Raw genomic sequence first — 17,888 nt, forward strand, 5'->3', positions numbered from 1 at the left:
TCAGGCTGGTCTCGAACTACCGGCCTCAAATATCTGCCCACCTCAGCCTCCCAAACTGCTGGGATTATAGGTGTGAGCCACCATGCCAGGCGTTTTTCACATTTTGGATAGAGATGAGGTTTTGCCGTGTTGCCCAGGCTGGTCTTGAACTCCTGGCCTCGAGTGATCCCCTGGCCTCAAGTGATCCCCCTGACCTCAAGTGATCCTGGCCTCATGTGATCTCCTGACCTTGGCCTCCCAATGTGCTGAACCTGAACCTGAGCCACCTTGCCCTGCTGCTTCTGTCTTTATTTGATAGTAAGACCCCAGAGGGCAAGAGCCACATCATAGTCATCCCTGAAGAACAAGGATCACTCCAACACATTAAGCCCTTGGGAATACTACGTAAGCATATTTTCTTTTAATGGAACCAACCATTATTTCTTAAAAGGCCCACTCCAAGGTATCCCTCAGCGTGAAACACTACTCAAGTTCCTTATGTTTAGCTCATTTTAGTCAAACTGGAAAACATCCAGACCATATGAGGCAACTTACGATATACTTATAAACTTCTTTCAAATTGTGTTCGCCCTCATATAAAGTTCATGCCTTCACCTAACAGGAGATTTCTATATTTTAAAAAAGCTAAACAAATATATAGATAATTCATCTGCTTTCCTTGAAAGTACTAAATCTCATTACTTAATTTTATTAATGTCCCCATCCTAAAACATTCAGATGAACAGCACCAGAGTGGGTCACTGGGAAAAACCAAGACTCTTCTTGCGTCCTAATTTACAGGTGAGCGAAACTAAGACACAGAAATCCAAATGACTGCCTTAAAGTCACACCTTAAATGTGTTGCTGCCAAGACCACAATCTTCTAGTACTCACTACAACAATCTTTCTGCTATACCCTCCTTTCTTTTCCATCCTAATAACTTGAACACTTGGAATCATGTTCATGGTGGTCAACAAGCTGTAGTCATCTCAAGACTGATGGCTGACATTTCAGCTGACTTTCCTGTTGAGTACATCAAATGCTCATTGTTATCTTTTTGGTTGAAATATCACTGGTTTCCAATGTTCTATAATGACCATAAACAAACAAACAAATATGAACATGTATCTTGGTAAAAGCTTTTGGACTCTCAGCATCTGAAGGAAGATAGAGCGGATATGATGGAGACACAAATGCCTTTCTACTCCTCATCATATTTATACACTTACAGCAGAGACAGGAATAAGTGTGCATGATTGGGGCAATCTGTTCATCTCTTGCTGTTTGCTGTTTGAAGAATATCTATTCAAAGAGTCCCTGGCTTCTATATATTTATTTATTATGCATTTCCTATTATACATATGTTATTATTGCACTATTGCTCTTCTTTTTACTATCACACAATATTGAGAATCTCATCTTCAGTTCCAGCAGTGGGTATGGAGACTTATTAAGGTGGCCTGCGTGAAAGGGAAATTGATTTAAGCTTTCTTCCATCTCATCTTGTCAATTTCTGTGTTGTTGTCTAGTCTATATTATGAAGGAGACAAACATGGTACTACTGTGATACATCTTTTTAGCCCACAGTGAGAGGAACAATTTTATAATCTTCTGTAGAAAAATTAGAAAAGGGACTTCAATGAAAGATCTTCTGTGTATTCATCAAAAAGGGAAAATATATGTGATTCACTTGTAACAGTTGGTATGTGAGATGGTTTACTTACATTTCTCACTTAGCCATCGCAAATTTATAGAAGAGCATTATCCCCATTTTTATAGATGAAAGAAATAAATATAAGAGAAATTATGACTATATTTCAAGGCAAAGCTAGGAACTATCATAAAAACACAACAATGAGCCGGGCGCGATGGCTCAAGCCTGTAATCCCAGCACTTTGGGAGGCCGAGACGGGCGGATCACGAGGTCAGGAGATCGAGACCATCCTGGCTAACACGGTGAAACCCCGTCTCTACTAAAAAATACAAAAAAAACTAGCCGGGCAAGGTGACGGGTGCCTGTAGTCCCAGCTACTCGGGAGGCTGAGGCAGGAGAACGGTGTAAACCCGAGAGGCGGAGCTTGCAGTGAGCCGAGATCTGGCCACTGCACTCCAGCCTGGGCCACAGAGCGAGACTCCGTCTCAAAAAAAACAAAAACAAAAACAAAAAACACAACAATGAGATTTAGCTATCATTTATGGAATTAGAAACTCCATGTTTTGGATCTACGAGTTTGAAAAAGCTCTAAGAATAAGAGAAAATATAAGGAATTTTCAACTCGAAATAAATTCATAAAGATTTCCAGTTCTCTACTGTTCAGAATATTAAATTTCAAAATTCATTAGAGTTAGTTTTTGTAAAACATCTGTTTATACTGCAATTCTTCTAAATAAAATTTGTTATACTGATTGTTTTTAGATGTAAAATTAATACTAGCTTTTTGAAGTAAGATGACATTTAGGAAGAAAGCACACTTCAAAATGGATATGAAAGCATTAAGATACAGTAATTGATATAAGAAATACATCAAATAATTATAACCATAAAGTATTCAACCTTTCTAAGGCCCCACATCAAATTCTTAAAACAGCTGACTATTTATTATTCTCAAATAAATTTAGAACAATCTTATGCTTAATATGATGATTGGTATTTTATAGACAAGAATATTAGTATAATTTGTCAACTGGCAATTTGCAAGAGTTAATATGAAGGTATTTATACTAATGATAACATATACTTTTAACCTCTTAATTTGCATAAAAATAAATCTGAGAAACATATTTTGATGAGGAATCTCAAAACAACTATAATCACTACAGTATATGGAAAGGAAAAGAAGCAGAATATCAGTTCAAGAATCTTTGCATCCCCAGGGTGAAAACAGACGAGACACATTTAGATGGTTATTTACAACACAATTCAAGATACTGTGTTAGACTGAATGGCAGTCTTGTGGTGTGACATTTTAATGCATGTGCTTGGGGAGTACAGATGCCTAGATTCAGAAATCAATGTCTAGACACCATTGAATTTGTAGAAAGTGATTCTTTCTCTCTATATCTCAATGTTTTTATCTACAAAATAAAAACAATAAGACCTGGCCGGGCGCGGTGGCTCAAACTTGTAATCCCAGCACTTTGGGAGGCCGAGGCGGGCGGATCACGAGGTCAGAAGATCGAGACCATCCTGGCTAACACGGTGAAACCCCGTCTCTACTAAAAAAATACAAAAAATTAGCCAGGCGAGATGGCAGGTGCCTGTAGTCCCAGCTACTCGGGAGGCTGAGGCAGGAGAATGGCGTAAATCCAGGAGGCAGAGCTTGCAGTGAGCTGAGATCTGGCCACTGCACTCCAGCCTGGGTGACAGAGGGAGACTCCATCCCAAAAAACAAACAAACAAACAAACAAAAAAATAGCAACAAAAAACAATAAGACCTAAAGGGTTCATGAGGATGACATGGCATAATCTATCCAACCCATTTAATTTTGTGCCTGGCCTAGGGAAACTGCTCAATAAACACTGAAATTGTTATTATTAAAATTATTACTGTCATTACTATTGTTAGAAATACTATCATTCTTTTCTTAAGATCAGAGTGAAAGTATGAGACTAAGTCAACTATAGTTCCACATTCGGAGGACATCAAGCTATCTGGCCCTGGAATCCAAGATACCACATTAACAAGTAGATATTTTCATGAAAATTAACTACAATGAATATCAAAATGTAATATTGTGATCTAGCAAGGTCAGAATAATATATACTATTTAATGTATTGTATAAATAAATTATATGTATAAAATACATCTAAATATATAATACATATAAAATGTATATGATATATAGAAAAATGAATAACACAATAGATAATATGTACTCTGGAACATATAAAGATAGAAATACTTAAGATTAATAAGACTGGTGATTTTGCCAAAACAATGCCAATGAGATAAGAACAGTAATAAAATTACTGTATTTTCATTGGTTTGTTCATTCATTTATTCACTCTGCACTGGTTGAACAGTTGCTATGTGCTGGCCACTGTTTTGGCATATGCTTGTCGTCCTCGTCCTGGAGAAATTACTTATAGACTAGCCAAGGAAATGGAGGAGAAACAGGTACCGAGTTCTAGCAGTTGACAAGGCTCAGCAAAGTCTAGTATAGGAGGCAGCAGCTTTAATCCAGTTCGTACATTTTGCTTCAGGATTAGGAGATCAAAGAAAGCTGGGGTACTATATGGACATGGCTCAGTAGAGTGACCTTGGACTCTTGGCTAGATGAGAAAGGCTCAGAGGGCTGATGACTACAAAAAAAGAGAAGTTTAGAGGAATAAGAGCTTCCCTGTTAAAGGAGCAATGGCTGTAAATGCTCCTGCTATTTGGGAGGAGAAAGAGAATGAAAATCTGACCAGAAATGTGGCGCTTGGGAAGCATGGAGATGAATCTTGAGGATCCAGAAAGTATTTTAGAATATCCCTCCTGCTTTGGGCGGAAAAAGGAAAAACTATAAGAGGGAATCTTAGAGGAATAATTTCAGCATTAAAAGGCAAACTACATGAGGTTAGAATTAAAATAAAATAAAACAACAAATAATGTGAAAGAATAAAGGGGTTATGACAAGAAGAACAATGATTCATAAGCAGACTTTTGAATTAGGAATATTTGTGAGGGAAGGTTCTGCTTTGGAATTTAAATTGGAAGAAAACAAAGACAGAAAAACTTTTGGAAAAAAACAAAATTGGCAATGCTGAGAAGTCTCCAAAATATGTCTACAGTCCCTCTAATTTGTTCTTCTGGTTTTGCAGTGAAGCAAACATTCTCAAAGACTTTGGAAATGACTACTGCAATGTTAATTCTGAATGACAATTCAATAAGCTAATTGTCTTGTTTAACTAAATCAGTATAACTTTATTGGAGCAGTAATAATTCAGCCTCATGAGAAATGTTCTTTCCCTAGCATGGAAACTAACAGTTACTCCCTAACTTTAAAACAGAAATTATATTTAATAAAAAATTTCCAAAAAAATGATCCAAAAGCAATCTAACTGTATTTTTTCCAGCTGGCAAATGTGTACTCACTGTGGTAAGGATATAAATTCCTATGGCTATGGTTGGTAAACAGTAAAAAGCAGATTCTTCAATATATGTCTGGTTTCAAAAATAAATATTTTGGCAAATTATTTATTTATTAAAAAAATAAATCGAATTATTTCAATATTGCATCCTGCAGAAGATGAAACTACAAAATGTCTTACTTTGTGAAACAATTACATTCCTGTATTATTTATTTTCTCATGAAAATTCACACTAATCACACTTTTGAAGAAATAAATTTCATTCTTACAAAATGTATATGACCACTGGCTTCTGTTTGTTCACTAAATACTGTTAACTATTAATATATTAACTGGAAATCAGCATCTTCCCTAAAATAAGTTTGACATTTTTGCATATGTGGAAAAGATTTTTAGACTCTAGTTATAGAACTGTTGGCATTTGGGCTCTTGAAATTTAGCTAATAAGGAGAATGGCCTTTGATAGTATTTATAACATGTATTCCTTTTGCACCCTAATCTCCAAAGTATGGCAGACGTTGGTGGAAACGTCTTTGCAAAAAGTTCACTAGTTCAAAGGTGGGAAGGAAGGAAAGCAATTCCTTATGTGGAGCAAGCAACTGTTAATATTTATTATGTTTTATCTTTTTAGGTGTAGCTAACAACAATCAACATCTTGTGAATCTATGTAAGAATGGTGAGGCTAAAGATGATTTCTTTATTTAGTTGTTCTTATTCTATAGTAAACCATCACTCCACTCCAGATTCAAATTCTTCCACTTCTCAGAATCAAAGCTACAGATTAGCTTTTGAGTATAAATGCATGCATATATGCTTGAAAAATAAAATAGGGTATATATATTAAGCTTTTGAAGGGAATATTGTCACAGAATAAAATTTATTTTCTCTCAAAAACTTTTACAATTCAGCTTTTTATAATATATATCTAACATGATCGATTACAAAGCACTGTATTACTTTTCTGTCACTGCATAACCAATCACCAACAGCAACATTCATTGTTTTAGCTAACAGTTTTATAAGTTTTGTCAAGTCAGACTTGGCAGGGTACTCTGTTCAGTTTTACAAGGCTATCGTCAAAATTTCTACAGGGCTACTTTCTCTTCTGCACGTTCTGGGGAATCATCCCCTTTCAAGTTCATGCAAGTTATTGTCTGAATTCAATTCTTTGGGCCATCGGACTGAGGTTCTGGTTTTCTTGTAGGCTGTGAGTTCAGGATCCTCCCCAGCATGTAGATGCCATCTGCACTGCTAGCCCACAAAGCCCCTCCATCTTCAAAGTCAGCACCAGAAAATTTATCTCGTGTCAAAACTCTCTAGCTTCGAATGGAATTTCTTTGTCGCTGACCTCCAGACCCAGATTTAAAGAGTTTGTGTGATTAAGTCAGACCCACCCAGATAATCTACTTTCTTAAAGTCAACCGTGCTATTAAAATAACCTAATTAGGAGCGTGAGGCCCCTTCATATTTACATTCCTGGGATTATGCAGTCTGCGAAAACCAAGTGATGATGGGAACCTTGCTGGACACCTTAGAATTCTGCCTACCTCAAGCAGCAATGAATTTTTTTCCAGCTAATAATCCTTGAAACCATGCTGGGAATGAGGGAGTAACTGAATAGACATACACATTTGGAATCTCCTGATAATCCAGGATGGTACTAGCCTAGCTGAAAATTCCAAAGAACAGTTCATTTTCTTTAAGAAGGGCACAGGTTGCTGTCCATTGGCAAAAATATTAAGAGGTGATTTCCAAAAAAAGACAGAGGAATTATTTCAATAATTAACAAAGGGGGAGGTGACTGAAATCCATAAATCTGGAAATCCATAGTGAAGTTGGTTACTTTCAGAAACAATGTTTAATTGAAAATGGTACAAATCTCAAGACTACATTTTGGAAATATTCAGGTATCATTTTGTCAATTAATAAGCATTTACTGAGGAAAAGTTCCATGGCAGGTACCATCTTGGTACAGAGGATACAGGAATGAACATGTCACGGTCACGTCTGGAAAGGGCTCACAGTCAAGGGAAAGAGACATTTACCTAAATGCAGATGCAGATAATGGCAATAGTTTGTCTGTGAGAAACAAGTGTGTGTGTGTGTGTGTGTGTGTGTGTGTGTGTGACAAGGTCTCACTCTGTCACCCAGGCTGGAGTGCAGCGGTAGCACAATCTTAGCTCACTGCAGCCTTGACCTCTCAGACTCAAGCGATCTTCCCAACTTAGCCTCCAGTATAGCTGAAACTACAGGAGAGCATCACCACTCAAGGCTAATATTTTGTATTTTTTTTTTGTAGAGATGGAGTTTCACCATGTTGCTCAGGCTAGTTTCGACCTCCTGGGCTGAAGCAATCCACCTGTGTTGGTCTCCCAAAGTGCTGAGATCACAGGCATAAGCCACTGGCCTGTGAGAATATATTATTCACAGGTATATTATATATATATAAAATATACCTGTGAGGTATACACAGGTGCTGGGCGGGGCCCAGGTGGTCAGGATCAGGGTCAACCTATAGCTTAGAGTGGAAGAACATGGAGTTTGGAACCTGTGACTGAGGTCTCGATCCCAGCTATGCACTTGCGGCATTGGTGAAGTTATTTAACATCTAAGCCTGTTTCCTCATCTATGTGATGTGAGAATACTTACCTTGCAAGTGGTTGTGTAGACTAAAAAGGTAACACATAATTGGGAGCTGTTAGGTTCTACACTAGCACCACTACCACCCCATTTTCTGGCTACCAAATGTGTGATTTGGTTTGGGCATCATTGTGCAAAACTATTGCAGACGAGTCTGGAATTTACAAGATCCCCCAGGGTATGGCTGGCCATGTGAGGCCCTCCGGGAAACATTTTTCATATATTTTCATATTATATATCACTAATTATATAATTAATATACTATATAGCTCTATATGTATATGTGTATATATTTATACATGTGTGTGGGGGGGGATTGTGGGAGACACAGAGATAGGAGGTAAGTCCCTTCCCTCCTTTCCAGCTCTGCATGCTCACAAGTGAGATCGTGGCACCTTACAACCATCAGGTGAATGCTTGGGGACTCACAGAGAGGTTGACTTAGGGTCATGGCACCATTGAGATACCTAAAGAAAAGAACCCTGTCTACCTTCAAGCTTCATGTTAACTAAGGCTGAGACAATAAATGTCTCCACTGCTCAAGTCCATTTCAGTCCAATATTCTATGCTCTCCACTTATACCACATAAAATGAATTTAGCATGATGCTTTCAACTGTGATCCCCTGAATAACAACATGGTTGTTGTTCTATCTTCTACAGCCAGGTCTTACCTGGAGGAATCGCAAAGGTCAGAGCACCCCAAGAATCCATGCTATGATATCCTGTCTGCCTGCCCAGCCTCCTGAGATCCTTCTCTCCATCAGTGCCTTCCAGGAGTGGCTGAGGGTGCGCAAGGGCACAGTGCATGTAATCAGAACTGCCACTTGCTTCTCTGCAGCTTGCTGTTGTCACCATCTCTCTCCTTCAGTGGGAGCTGTGCTCTGCTGTCCTTGGACTACAGTCCACATCCTCACTGCTGGACAACTGACAAGTAGAGCTCCCTCCCTGTATGGGATGCCCAGTGTCAGCTCTGCTAGAGAAGTCACCTCAGCAAAGCCCTGAGACTACCAGTGACCCAGCTGCAGAGGCCATCTGCAGGGATGGTCACCCTGACGCTGGGTCTGATTCCCCTGTCCCTTGCAGCCTCCATCTGCTTTGTTCAATGTGGCCCACATTGCCAGACTCCTCCACGTCCTCAAAGGGACCCATTCTTCCTGTCTTGCTCTGCCGTGGCTTCCTCATTGACAAAGTGGAGACGATGATGACACTTAACTGAAAGGGTTAACATGAGCATGAAATGAGGCAACATGTACAATTCTCCAAAGAGTGCTAGCCTGCAGGAAAAACTCAGGAACTGTTGTCCTCACTCTTTATAATTGTTATTATTGTCATAAATCATCATCATTCTCATCAGCGTAAGTGTTCTAAGAATTATGTCTCATTTAGAAGCAGTCCATAGATAGGTCTAACTGTTGGTCACAGTCTTCATGATTGTTGCTACTGTCATAAATTACCCTGATTGTCAATCGTAAATCTTTCCAGACTCAAGTCCCCTTTAGGAGATGCTCATAAGAGGGGTCCAACTGTGATGCGAATTCCATTTCTCTACCATTATGTTACTGATGCCTATGGAAATCAAGGAATATGAATAGGCATCTATTTAGGTGCCCTTAAATTTTCATCAACACTTGGAGAAATCTCCACCCATTCTCTGACTGAAGGTTAAAATATCCTTGGGCAGAGCACTTACGGAAAAGTCAATGGAGTGTTAGCCCCAACCCTTCTCCAACACTTTGTGAAGTTACAACCACTGCCGAACAAGAGAAACAGTCCAGCCTGTGCTGAGCAAGAAGACGTTCAGAAGGACATGAGCCCTGAGCTGGGTCACTGGATCCATAGGCAGAGGTAACCATGCTAAAGAGGGAGGATATTCTAGGAAGAAAGCATCATAGGCTCTGAGATGAGAAATCATCATGCATTCAAAGAACTGCAGAAGGAAGGAAGGATCCTTCACAGATATGGTTCTGGTTTATGTATCCTGCAGATCTATCTCACACCATGTAGAGGATGGACTTGGGCTGAATACAGACAGAGGGATGAGTCTGAATGCTGTTACAGGGTTAACAGAGAGTATGACAAGGGCAGGGACTCAGGCAGGTCTCCAAGCAGGGGCCTCAACCTGGATGAGGATGGCTCATTAAGCTGCCAGATAACACCTCATTGACAGGCCTAGAACCTCAGGAATGGGCCTTGGGCTGGGCATGAGCCAGATCTTTGTACTGGCCAGAGGTTTGGGGTGGCTACTACCAAGAGGGATTTGATTATCATCTTAAATAAAGCAGGACTTGATCATGACCCTACATAAAAAAGCAACATGTGTATAACGTTCCTGCCTCAGCTCTGCATAGTTCTTGGGAATCACGGAGAAAATATGAAACCAAAATCTCTGCTTGTAGGAAAGATGAAGAATCTAACAGCTTTTTGATCTGAAAATAGGTTTGGGGTGAAAAAGCCAAGACAGAAATGAGATAAGGTACAAGGTAAACTTTTAGCTGTAATAAAAAGCACCAATAACTTCTTTCCAGATGACTCAGAACCCTTAGACAATCACTAAATGGTCTGAATTCTGGAAACTATGATATGCATGTGGATGTTTAGGAAAGTCTGTGAAGAGATTAAGAGAACACAACGTTCCCATTTGCAGGGAGTTATAACCTAGAGAGGTGGATGCAGAGACTGATCTGCTGCAACAATAAAGATCTCCAGATTGTCTGTCCCCCAAACTCCTAGTACCCTCCTGTACTATTGAATGGACTGTTAGGAGGTTGACTTGTATTACAAATGCATACTAACACTTTTTTTTAAAAAGTTGAAATGTTGATGTGACTACCTGGAAAGGGATCTTTGGCCGGGTGCAGCACTTTTGGGGGGTCAAGGCAGGTGATCGCTTGAGGTCAGGAGTTCGAGACCAGCCTGGCCAACATGGTGAAACCCCGTCTCTACCAAAAATATTTTAAAAAATTAGCTGAGTGTGGTGGTGCGCGTCTGTAATCCCAGCTACTCGGGAGGCTGAGGCAGGAGAATCCCTTGAACCCAGAAAGGGGAGGTTGCAGTGAGCCAAGATCCCACAGTTGCACTCCAGCCTGAGCAACAGAGCGAGACTCTATCTCAAAAAAAAAAAAAAAAGAGAGAGAGAGAGATCTTGGGAATCAGATGGCACAATTCCTACCATCATTAAAGTCAGAGTAAAACCCAAGTATATTTATTAGTCATTTCTACCTGTTATATAAAAATACGTCTGGTAATTGTGACTTGATTTTGTTTCATTTCCCCTAAGAAACTCTTTTACTCACTCCCTAGTATCATTAAGAGGTATGAATCAACACCAAAATTAGCAGACTTTTAAAATAGCCCTCTTTAAAAAAAAAATTGTTGATACTCTATTTTTGTTTAAATATCCCTTTTGATGTGCTAACTAGGGTAGTCTATCACCTTTAAGAAAACCTGAATTCCTAAAGCTGCATTTCTGAAGCCAAGTAAACAAGTAGGTTATGACAAACAAACAGTGGAAGTTTTGCTATGCATCAGCTGTTCTCCAGAGAAGTACCAGTAAATTGCTTGTATTATACAAATGCAGATTCATACATTAGAGATTTTCAAAATACAAAATAATTAAGCTTGATGAAGACTGATATTGTATATGGCAAAGGGAAATAATTAGGCAGTGTCACCTTCACCCAACACTATTATTTAGCACAGATTTAAGACAGATTTGTTGATGATATATCATAAGCTGTGAGCTAGACATACAAGACACAGTGTACAGAATCAAAAGTTGTCATGGTATCATTTTTCTGTCTACCTTGGAATTAACTGACGTATTTTATTCAAGACACTTTGGATGTAATAAATGAAACCAACTTGAGATGAATCAAATCAAATGAGAAATGAGGACAGTTTTTAAGAAGGTATCAGGTAATTTCGTGAATGCAATATACATGAAACATACATTAGGAAGCCGGCCTAATGAAAACTATATTGCTTTCATTGACTTTCAGGGCCATTGGCTTCTCCATTGGGAGGCTCACTGTTACCACAGAGTCCTCCACTAGCACACAAGCCACTATGGCCACCATCACCAAGCACTCATTATTTTATGTCACAGATTTTGGGTTGTTTATTTCACATCCTCCAGAGAAACAGCCCTGATACTCACAGTCTGGTCAGGTCCACTTACGATCCAATCAGGAATTGGAAATTGATGCACAGGTTACTACATAGTTCCCTAGACCTGTTCCTATCAGGGGCTAGGGTTGGGTGAAACCACGTACAAGGTGTACAACATGGAAAAATGTCACGCAGAAAGATTAGGAACATGAATTGAAAAGGAAAACAGACCAATAGTGAAACAAGAGGCTTCAAAGCAAACTCGGTATCAGTTCAATGGTGTGTATGGACCTATAAAATCTGGCAGGAATTAGCTTTTCAGGAGATGTTCAGCTTTAACAGCAAGCTCTTCATATGTATAAAATTAGATGTAGTAAAGCAAAAATACACTTAAAATTATTATTTTTCTCTCTCCCTAAATTCACCATCTTCAATTAGTCCAACTTATAAAACCAACTTCAAGTGAACACAGTTTACTTTTCGTTTTCATTATCCATCCTGCTTTGGTTGGTCTGGATGTTTAAGGCAAGTCTGCGATGAGTCTAAAACACCACGATGTACTTATTTGCAGCAACATATACATTTGGATGCAGAGGCAGATGCTTCCACATATCCTAGACAAGGTTTTATAATGGAAAATAATATTCCATCCACGTGGTTAACCCTGCTTAACAACAGAGAGTGCAGTGTTTTCTACTTAAAGGAAAAAAAAAAAAACTAAGCAATGTTAAAAGTTTAATAGTATGTGACTCCAATACAAAATGCTCCAATTACAAAGTTATACTCTTACAAAGATAAAGTATTTTGGAGCAATGAATACAAAGATATTTTTATTCTTTTGTGGCAGCAGGTGGCTAAGAGTCCAACAAACTCATGTTCCTGCTTCTGCAGAGTGGCTGCTGACCCCAGGACCCTGACCCGCTTCCATCGATGAGAGGTCATGTGACTGATATTCACTAAGGACTCTTGAGTGCGGTGATGGAATTGACAATGCAATTCAGGATAGAGCCATAGGGGATGGCAAGGTCATCAAGTTAGAAAGAGGGCATTAGTCACTATATGGAGAAGTAGCAGCCTCAGTCCGCTACCTTAGAGAGAAACAAACTACTATTGTGCTAAGTTCACTGCAGTGTTGGAGTTTATTTGCCATAGCAGCTTTGATTTCCTCCCTAAAAATGCAGTAGAGTGCCAAACACACACCATTGAATGAGAGTGTTTTTGAGAAATGGAAGTTAAGCCTTATGTCTCTTTCACACACACATGCACACATACACTTACATTTTCATATATGAAAGCCTGGTTCTAAGGAGGATAATTTATTTTGTGGTCAAGTGGCTAAAAAGTTATAGGTTTTAAAAACATATATTTCATTATCTCAAACTAATCACTAACTGAATAATCATTTATGTTTATGAATGAGTAAATATTTTTACACATGGGGAACTGCACACGTGGTTGATCTTCAAGGCACAGTTTTGTAACTTAGCATTATGTATTAGCAAAAACAAGACTGGTTCCACCAGAATGTTCTCACTTTTATTTCAGGAACCTGGAACTCTGGATCATTTAGGAAAAAAAAAAAAAAGACCCACACTGGGAGACTGTGACTTGGCATCTCCTGATTTCCAGCAAGCTGGCTGAATGCAAAGCCTTCCTTTGTGTAAAATTACGTATAATTTGCATTCAGGGCAGGCATTAATTTTGTTAAAAGAGTTTCGAGTACAAATCAGGACATTTTGGACACCTTTGGAACATCTTAAATCAGGTCAGTTACAATTTCTTTCCAACATTTGACTGAATGTTCCAATTCCACCACCGGGTTGGAAAGCAGAGAAACAGCACAATTTACTTGCAGTGGCAACTCAAAGCACAGACAATGAACAGAGCCGCGCTGGTACCTGATGCTGCTCATGCTGCCGGTCTCGGATCCGAGCTTGCATCGCTCCAGCTGGCTGGCTACGATCTGCCGTTCAGCCTCCAGCTCTCGGGTCAGCCTTTCAAACTGTAATTCCTGAAAGAAACCCATGCACAAGATCAATTCAATCGTCTACATGACAGGTGAAATTCAGACCAAAATGATAGGACAGCTGAGGGGGAAAAATATGATTTTCCAAGATGTCAAATTTGAGAAATGTGCAATAAAACTAGGATTCGAAGGTTAGACGGGCTTGGGGTCCACTGGCCATGCAACTTTGAGTAAGTTAATTCATGTAAGTATCAGTTTCATCATTTGTAAAACAGACTTAAATACTTATTTAATAAGATGGAAATGAGGATTAAAGGAGACACTGTCATGAAAAATTATCCTGTGCTATCTTTGGCAGATGGTCAGCACCCGACAGATAGTGATACTCCTCACACCACAAGTACAGCATTTAATTAGAAAAAAGTTCAGTTTTTAATTATCTTTTGGAGTATTGTGTTTATTCCCTACTTGGCCAACTCTATAGTGTATACTGTTTTCTTCATATTACTTATATATTGTAGACTGAGGTAAATAATGCTTTATAACCCACACTCTTCATAACTTTGCATTCCAGCAGAATGACAATGACACCAATTCCATACAGCCTCATTACAAAGTACATAACCTTTGAGATATTTGATATATCGCCTTAAAAACAGACAATTGAACCAATGAAAAATGCTTCTACAAAACTGCCCCAAATCCACTGTCGAAAACTTTAATGAATGATTCAATCAGAACTTCAAAAATCTCAGCTGTTCCAACAACAGGGCTTTGGTACCGTATTTTAGTACTTATGTTTTCTTTTTCCATACACTTAAGTTTTTTTAAAAAATAAGAATAACCAGAGCAAATCATGTATTTTAATAAGAAACGGCAAGAAAAGTTTTTACAATCTCACATTTAATACCTTTTAAAAAATACATTATCTAAACAGTTATGTTTTGGGGATAAGAAACAAGAAAAGAATGCTTTCTCATGCTGAAAAATAGCTTGAGTCAGTTTTGGAGAATTTAAACTCAGAAGGTTGCAGGAATATATCTTTCCAGAAAATAAGATTTTATTTACTTGCTATCCCAGGACACTCTTGCACAAGGTCTTTAAAAAGTAGAATCTCTGGTGTGTCCCCTATATGCATTAAAAACATCCTCGCTCTTTTCCATAGGTGCAGATTTTCTTTAATATTAACATTATTTTGAGAATCGAAGTAAAAGACACTTTGTAAATGAGAGCTTAATATTCCCTTTAAGGCGCTGAAACTGAGGGAGCATTCTGTTATTTAACCTCAAACTTTTAATCTTACATATTCTGAAAGGCATCAAGTATTACAGGTAAGAAATTAATAAGACCTCAGCTGAATGTATTTTATGCATATAACAACTTCTTCTCTCTTAAAGTTCTACTGCTTTTTTTTCCTTCAGGAAATTCCTTTTCATAATATCCAACTTCTAGAAGATTTTTCACTTCTAGACTTCTTAACATATTGCATCTTAAATCTCTCTGTGTAACAGTAAACCCACCCATACTTTTAAGTTGACAACACCTTTAAAAATATAATACTTGAAGACCAAACAGAACTCCTCACATGTCGATGGAAATTCATTCTTTGTAGCATCTAAAGTACTTTAATTTGCTGCCCACTTTCCTGTGTTATAGAAGTTGAACATGGTGAAACAGCGCAGTAGTTGGAGTCAGAATTCATAAACCAGGGGCTTCTGCTAGGACGGACCTTGCTCTTGGTCATCCCTGCTTCAGGCTGTGACTTCTCCATGGTTTTACCTCTTGTCTGTCTCACAGGAGGGGTGACAATGGGAGATGACTTTCTCGTTTGCAAGCTTCCTTCCCAGCACGCAGTCAGATTTTCCAAGACTCTTCATCTGTCCATGTAGATCTGTATTTGCATCTGGCTTTATTTTCCCTCCCTCTGAAAAAACAACCTTAGAGGTGTTCTTATGGTGCAGTTCTTTGGGTAAAGAAGTCTTCCAGCTTCACAGACCTTAAAAAGGTATGTATCTGGTTCTCATTTTGGAAGACATTTTTGCTGTATCGTCCTCCTCTTTGCACTGTTTCTAACAACAACAACAAAATACAGTTACCCTTAAATTTATTTCTCTATATGTATATAGTGTTTGTTTATTTATTTATTTATTTATTTATTTATTTATTTATTTGTATTGAGATGGAGTCTTGCTCTGTCACTCAGGCTGCAGTGCAGTGGCGCGATCTCTGCTCAGTGTATCGTTTTTCTGTTCAATTTTTCTCTGCTTTTAAGATTTTCTCTTTACCAGAAGCACTGGGCAATTTGATGATTATGCTGCTTTGTGTAGCTTTCTTCATGTTTCCTATGCCTGGGTTATTGAGCTTGGATCTCTGGTTTTATACACTCCATTATATCTGAACATTTTAGGCCATTATTTCTTTATGAATTGTTTTTCTCTTCTCCATTATTTCCTTTTCTTCAATGACTCCAATTAAGTGCATTTTAGGCCACTTGGAATTGTCCCACAGTTCATGGATTCTCTTGCAATTAAATTTTTTTTCTTTTGTGTTTAATTTGGGTAGTTTCTATTGGTGCCTTCAAGTTAACTAAGCTTTACTTCTGCAATGCTTAACCAAGCATTTATCCCATCCAGTGTATTTTTATATCAGACATTGATGAATCAAACATCTCTAGAAATTTCATTTGGGTCTTTTTTGTATCATTCATGACTTTATTTAACTTTTTGCACATGTGGATTATACCGATATTAATTCCTCTTTTTGTTAATTCTAACATCTGTGCTAGTTTCAGCTGATTGACTTTTTTCTCCTCAATCTGGGTCATATCTTCTGCTCCTCTGGATATGTAATCATCTTTCAACACAGACATTTTCATTTTACCTTGTTGGGTTCTGGATAGGTTTGTATTCCTATAATTGTCTTCAGCTCTTTTATGAAGCACATTACGTTATGTGAAAGCAATTTGATACTTCTGAGCCTTGCTTTTCAAATTTGTTAGGGGGAGCATGTAGTCTAGACAGGACATAGTCTAGGGCTAATCATCCTGCCCTACCATGGCAAGACACTTCTGAGACCCAACTCAATGCCCCAAGGACTATGGGGTCTCCCAGCTTGACTGGTTGGTGCTGGCAAACATTCCCACCTCTGTGTGAGTACCAGGCACAACTTCCTCACATCCTTTCAGATGGTTCTTTCCCTGGTCTCTGCTAGTTTCCTTACAAACATGGGCTGCTAAGTTGTTTGCTGAATATGAGAAGGGGTAGCTTGCCTTTCTGATATTTGAACCCATGAGCTTCCTGGACTCTCAGTGCTGTCTTAACTACTCAGGCCCTGCTAGGCTTTGTCCTTTCTGCACTGCCGTGCGGAAACCCTCTCAAGGCAATCATTTTTCACCTTACCCCAAGTCAAGGGTCTATGGCTTACAGGGAAAACTGTTTGGGCCTTGCCACACCACTGAGGCTAGGATCTGTTAAGATGTAACCACCCTGAACTGGAATGGTATTCTCTTTGGAGCTGATAACTGAGCTTGTGAATGGGAACAAGAGGAGCTAGAATGGAAGTTCTCTACCTTCAAATGACTGATTGATTTTTCAACTGAGGATTGATTTTTCTCCTTGGTATAGACATTCTTGTGGACCAAAGGCATCTAGAGAAGACACAGCATCTTCCAAAGAATGGATGAGATTCTATTGCACTGGAGGATACTTAAACTGTGGGGTGACTGGAAAGATGACATTATCCATCTCTAACACAGTTTGGGGTTTGAGGGAGGACAGACGTCTCAGGAATGAATAAGCTGCTGAGTTTCTTGGAAAATTTGAGATGGAACAGCATTCAAGAGAGGGATGTTGCTAATAAGGGCAGATGAGTACACAAGAAGTTCATTGGAAAATTAGAAGTATGTAAACATATTTAGTGAAACTTGTAATTCTGGTTATAAGTAAATATGTAGTATTAAATTAATTCAGTGAAGGTGAGACTGTCAAGAAAGAAGAAGAAATACCTCTAAAGATTATCTAGATTCGCAGAATAGAAGAAACAACAGAAGCCAAGATAAAGGACAACTGGTATGGCCTTCTCCTGGGTAATTCCGGTGGAGAAGTCGTGACATAAACCAGG

The 17,888-nt window shown here is 38.7% G+C and overlaps 1 protein-coding gene across 1 annotated transcript in view; it reads right to left on the reverse strand.

Moving 5' to 3' along the window:
- CTNND2 (catenin (cadherin-associated protein), delta 2) overlaps nucleotides 1-17,888 on the reverse strand; it is a 1,004,786-nt gene that overhangs the window by 636,742 nt on the left and 350,156 nt on the right. The window contains exon 3 of the mRNA XM_011978063.1: nucleotides 13,702-13,814. Within this exon, the coding sequence (XP_011833453.1) occupies nucleotides 13,702-13,814 (113 nt within the window). The remainder of the gene's footprint in view (nucleotides 1-13,701; nucleotides 13,815-17,888) is intronic.

This window comes from Mandrillus leucophaeus, unplaced genomic scaffold (assembly GCF_000951045.1).
Source record: "Mandrillus leucophaeus isolate KB7577 unplaced genomic scaffold, Mleu.le_1.0 Scaffold188, whole genome shotgun sequence".
Lineage (NCBI taxonomy): Eukaryota > Metazoa > Chordata > Mammalia > Primates > Cercopithecidae > Mandrillus > Mandrillus leucophaeus.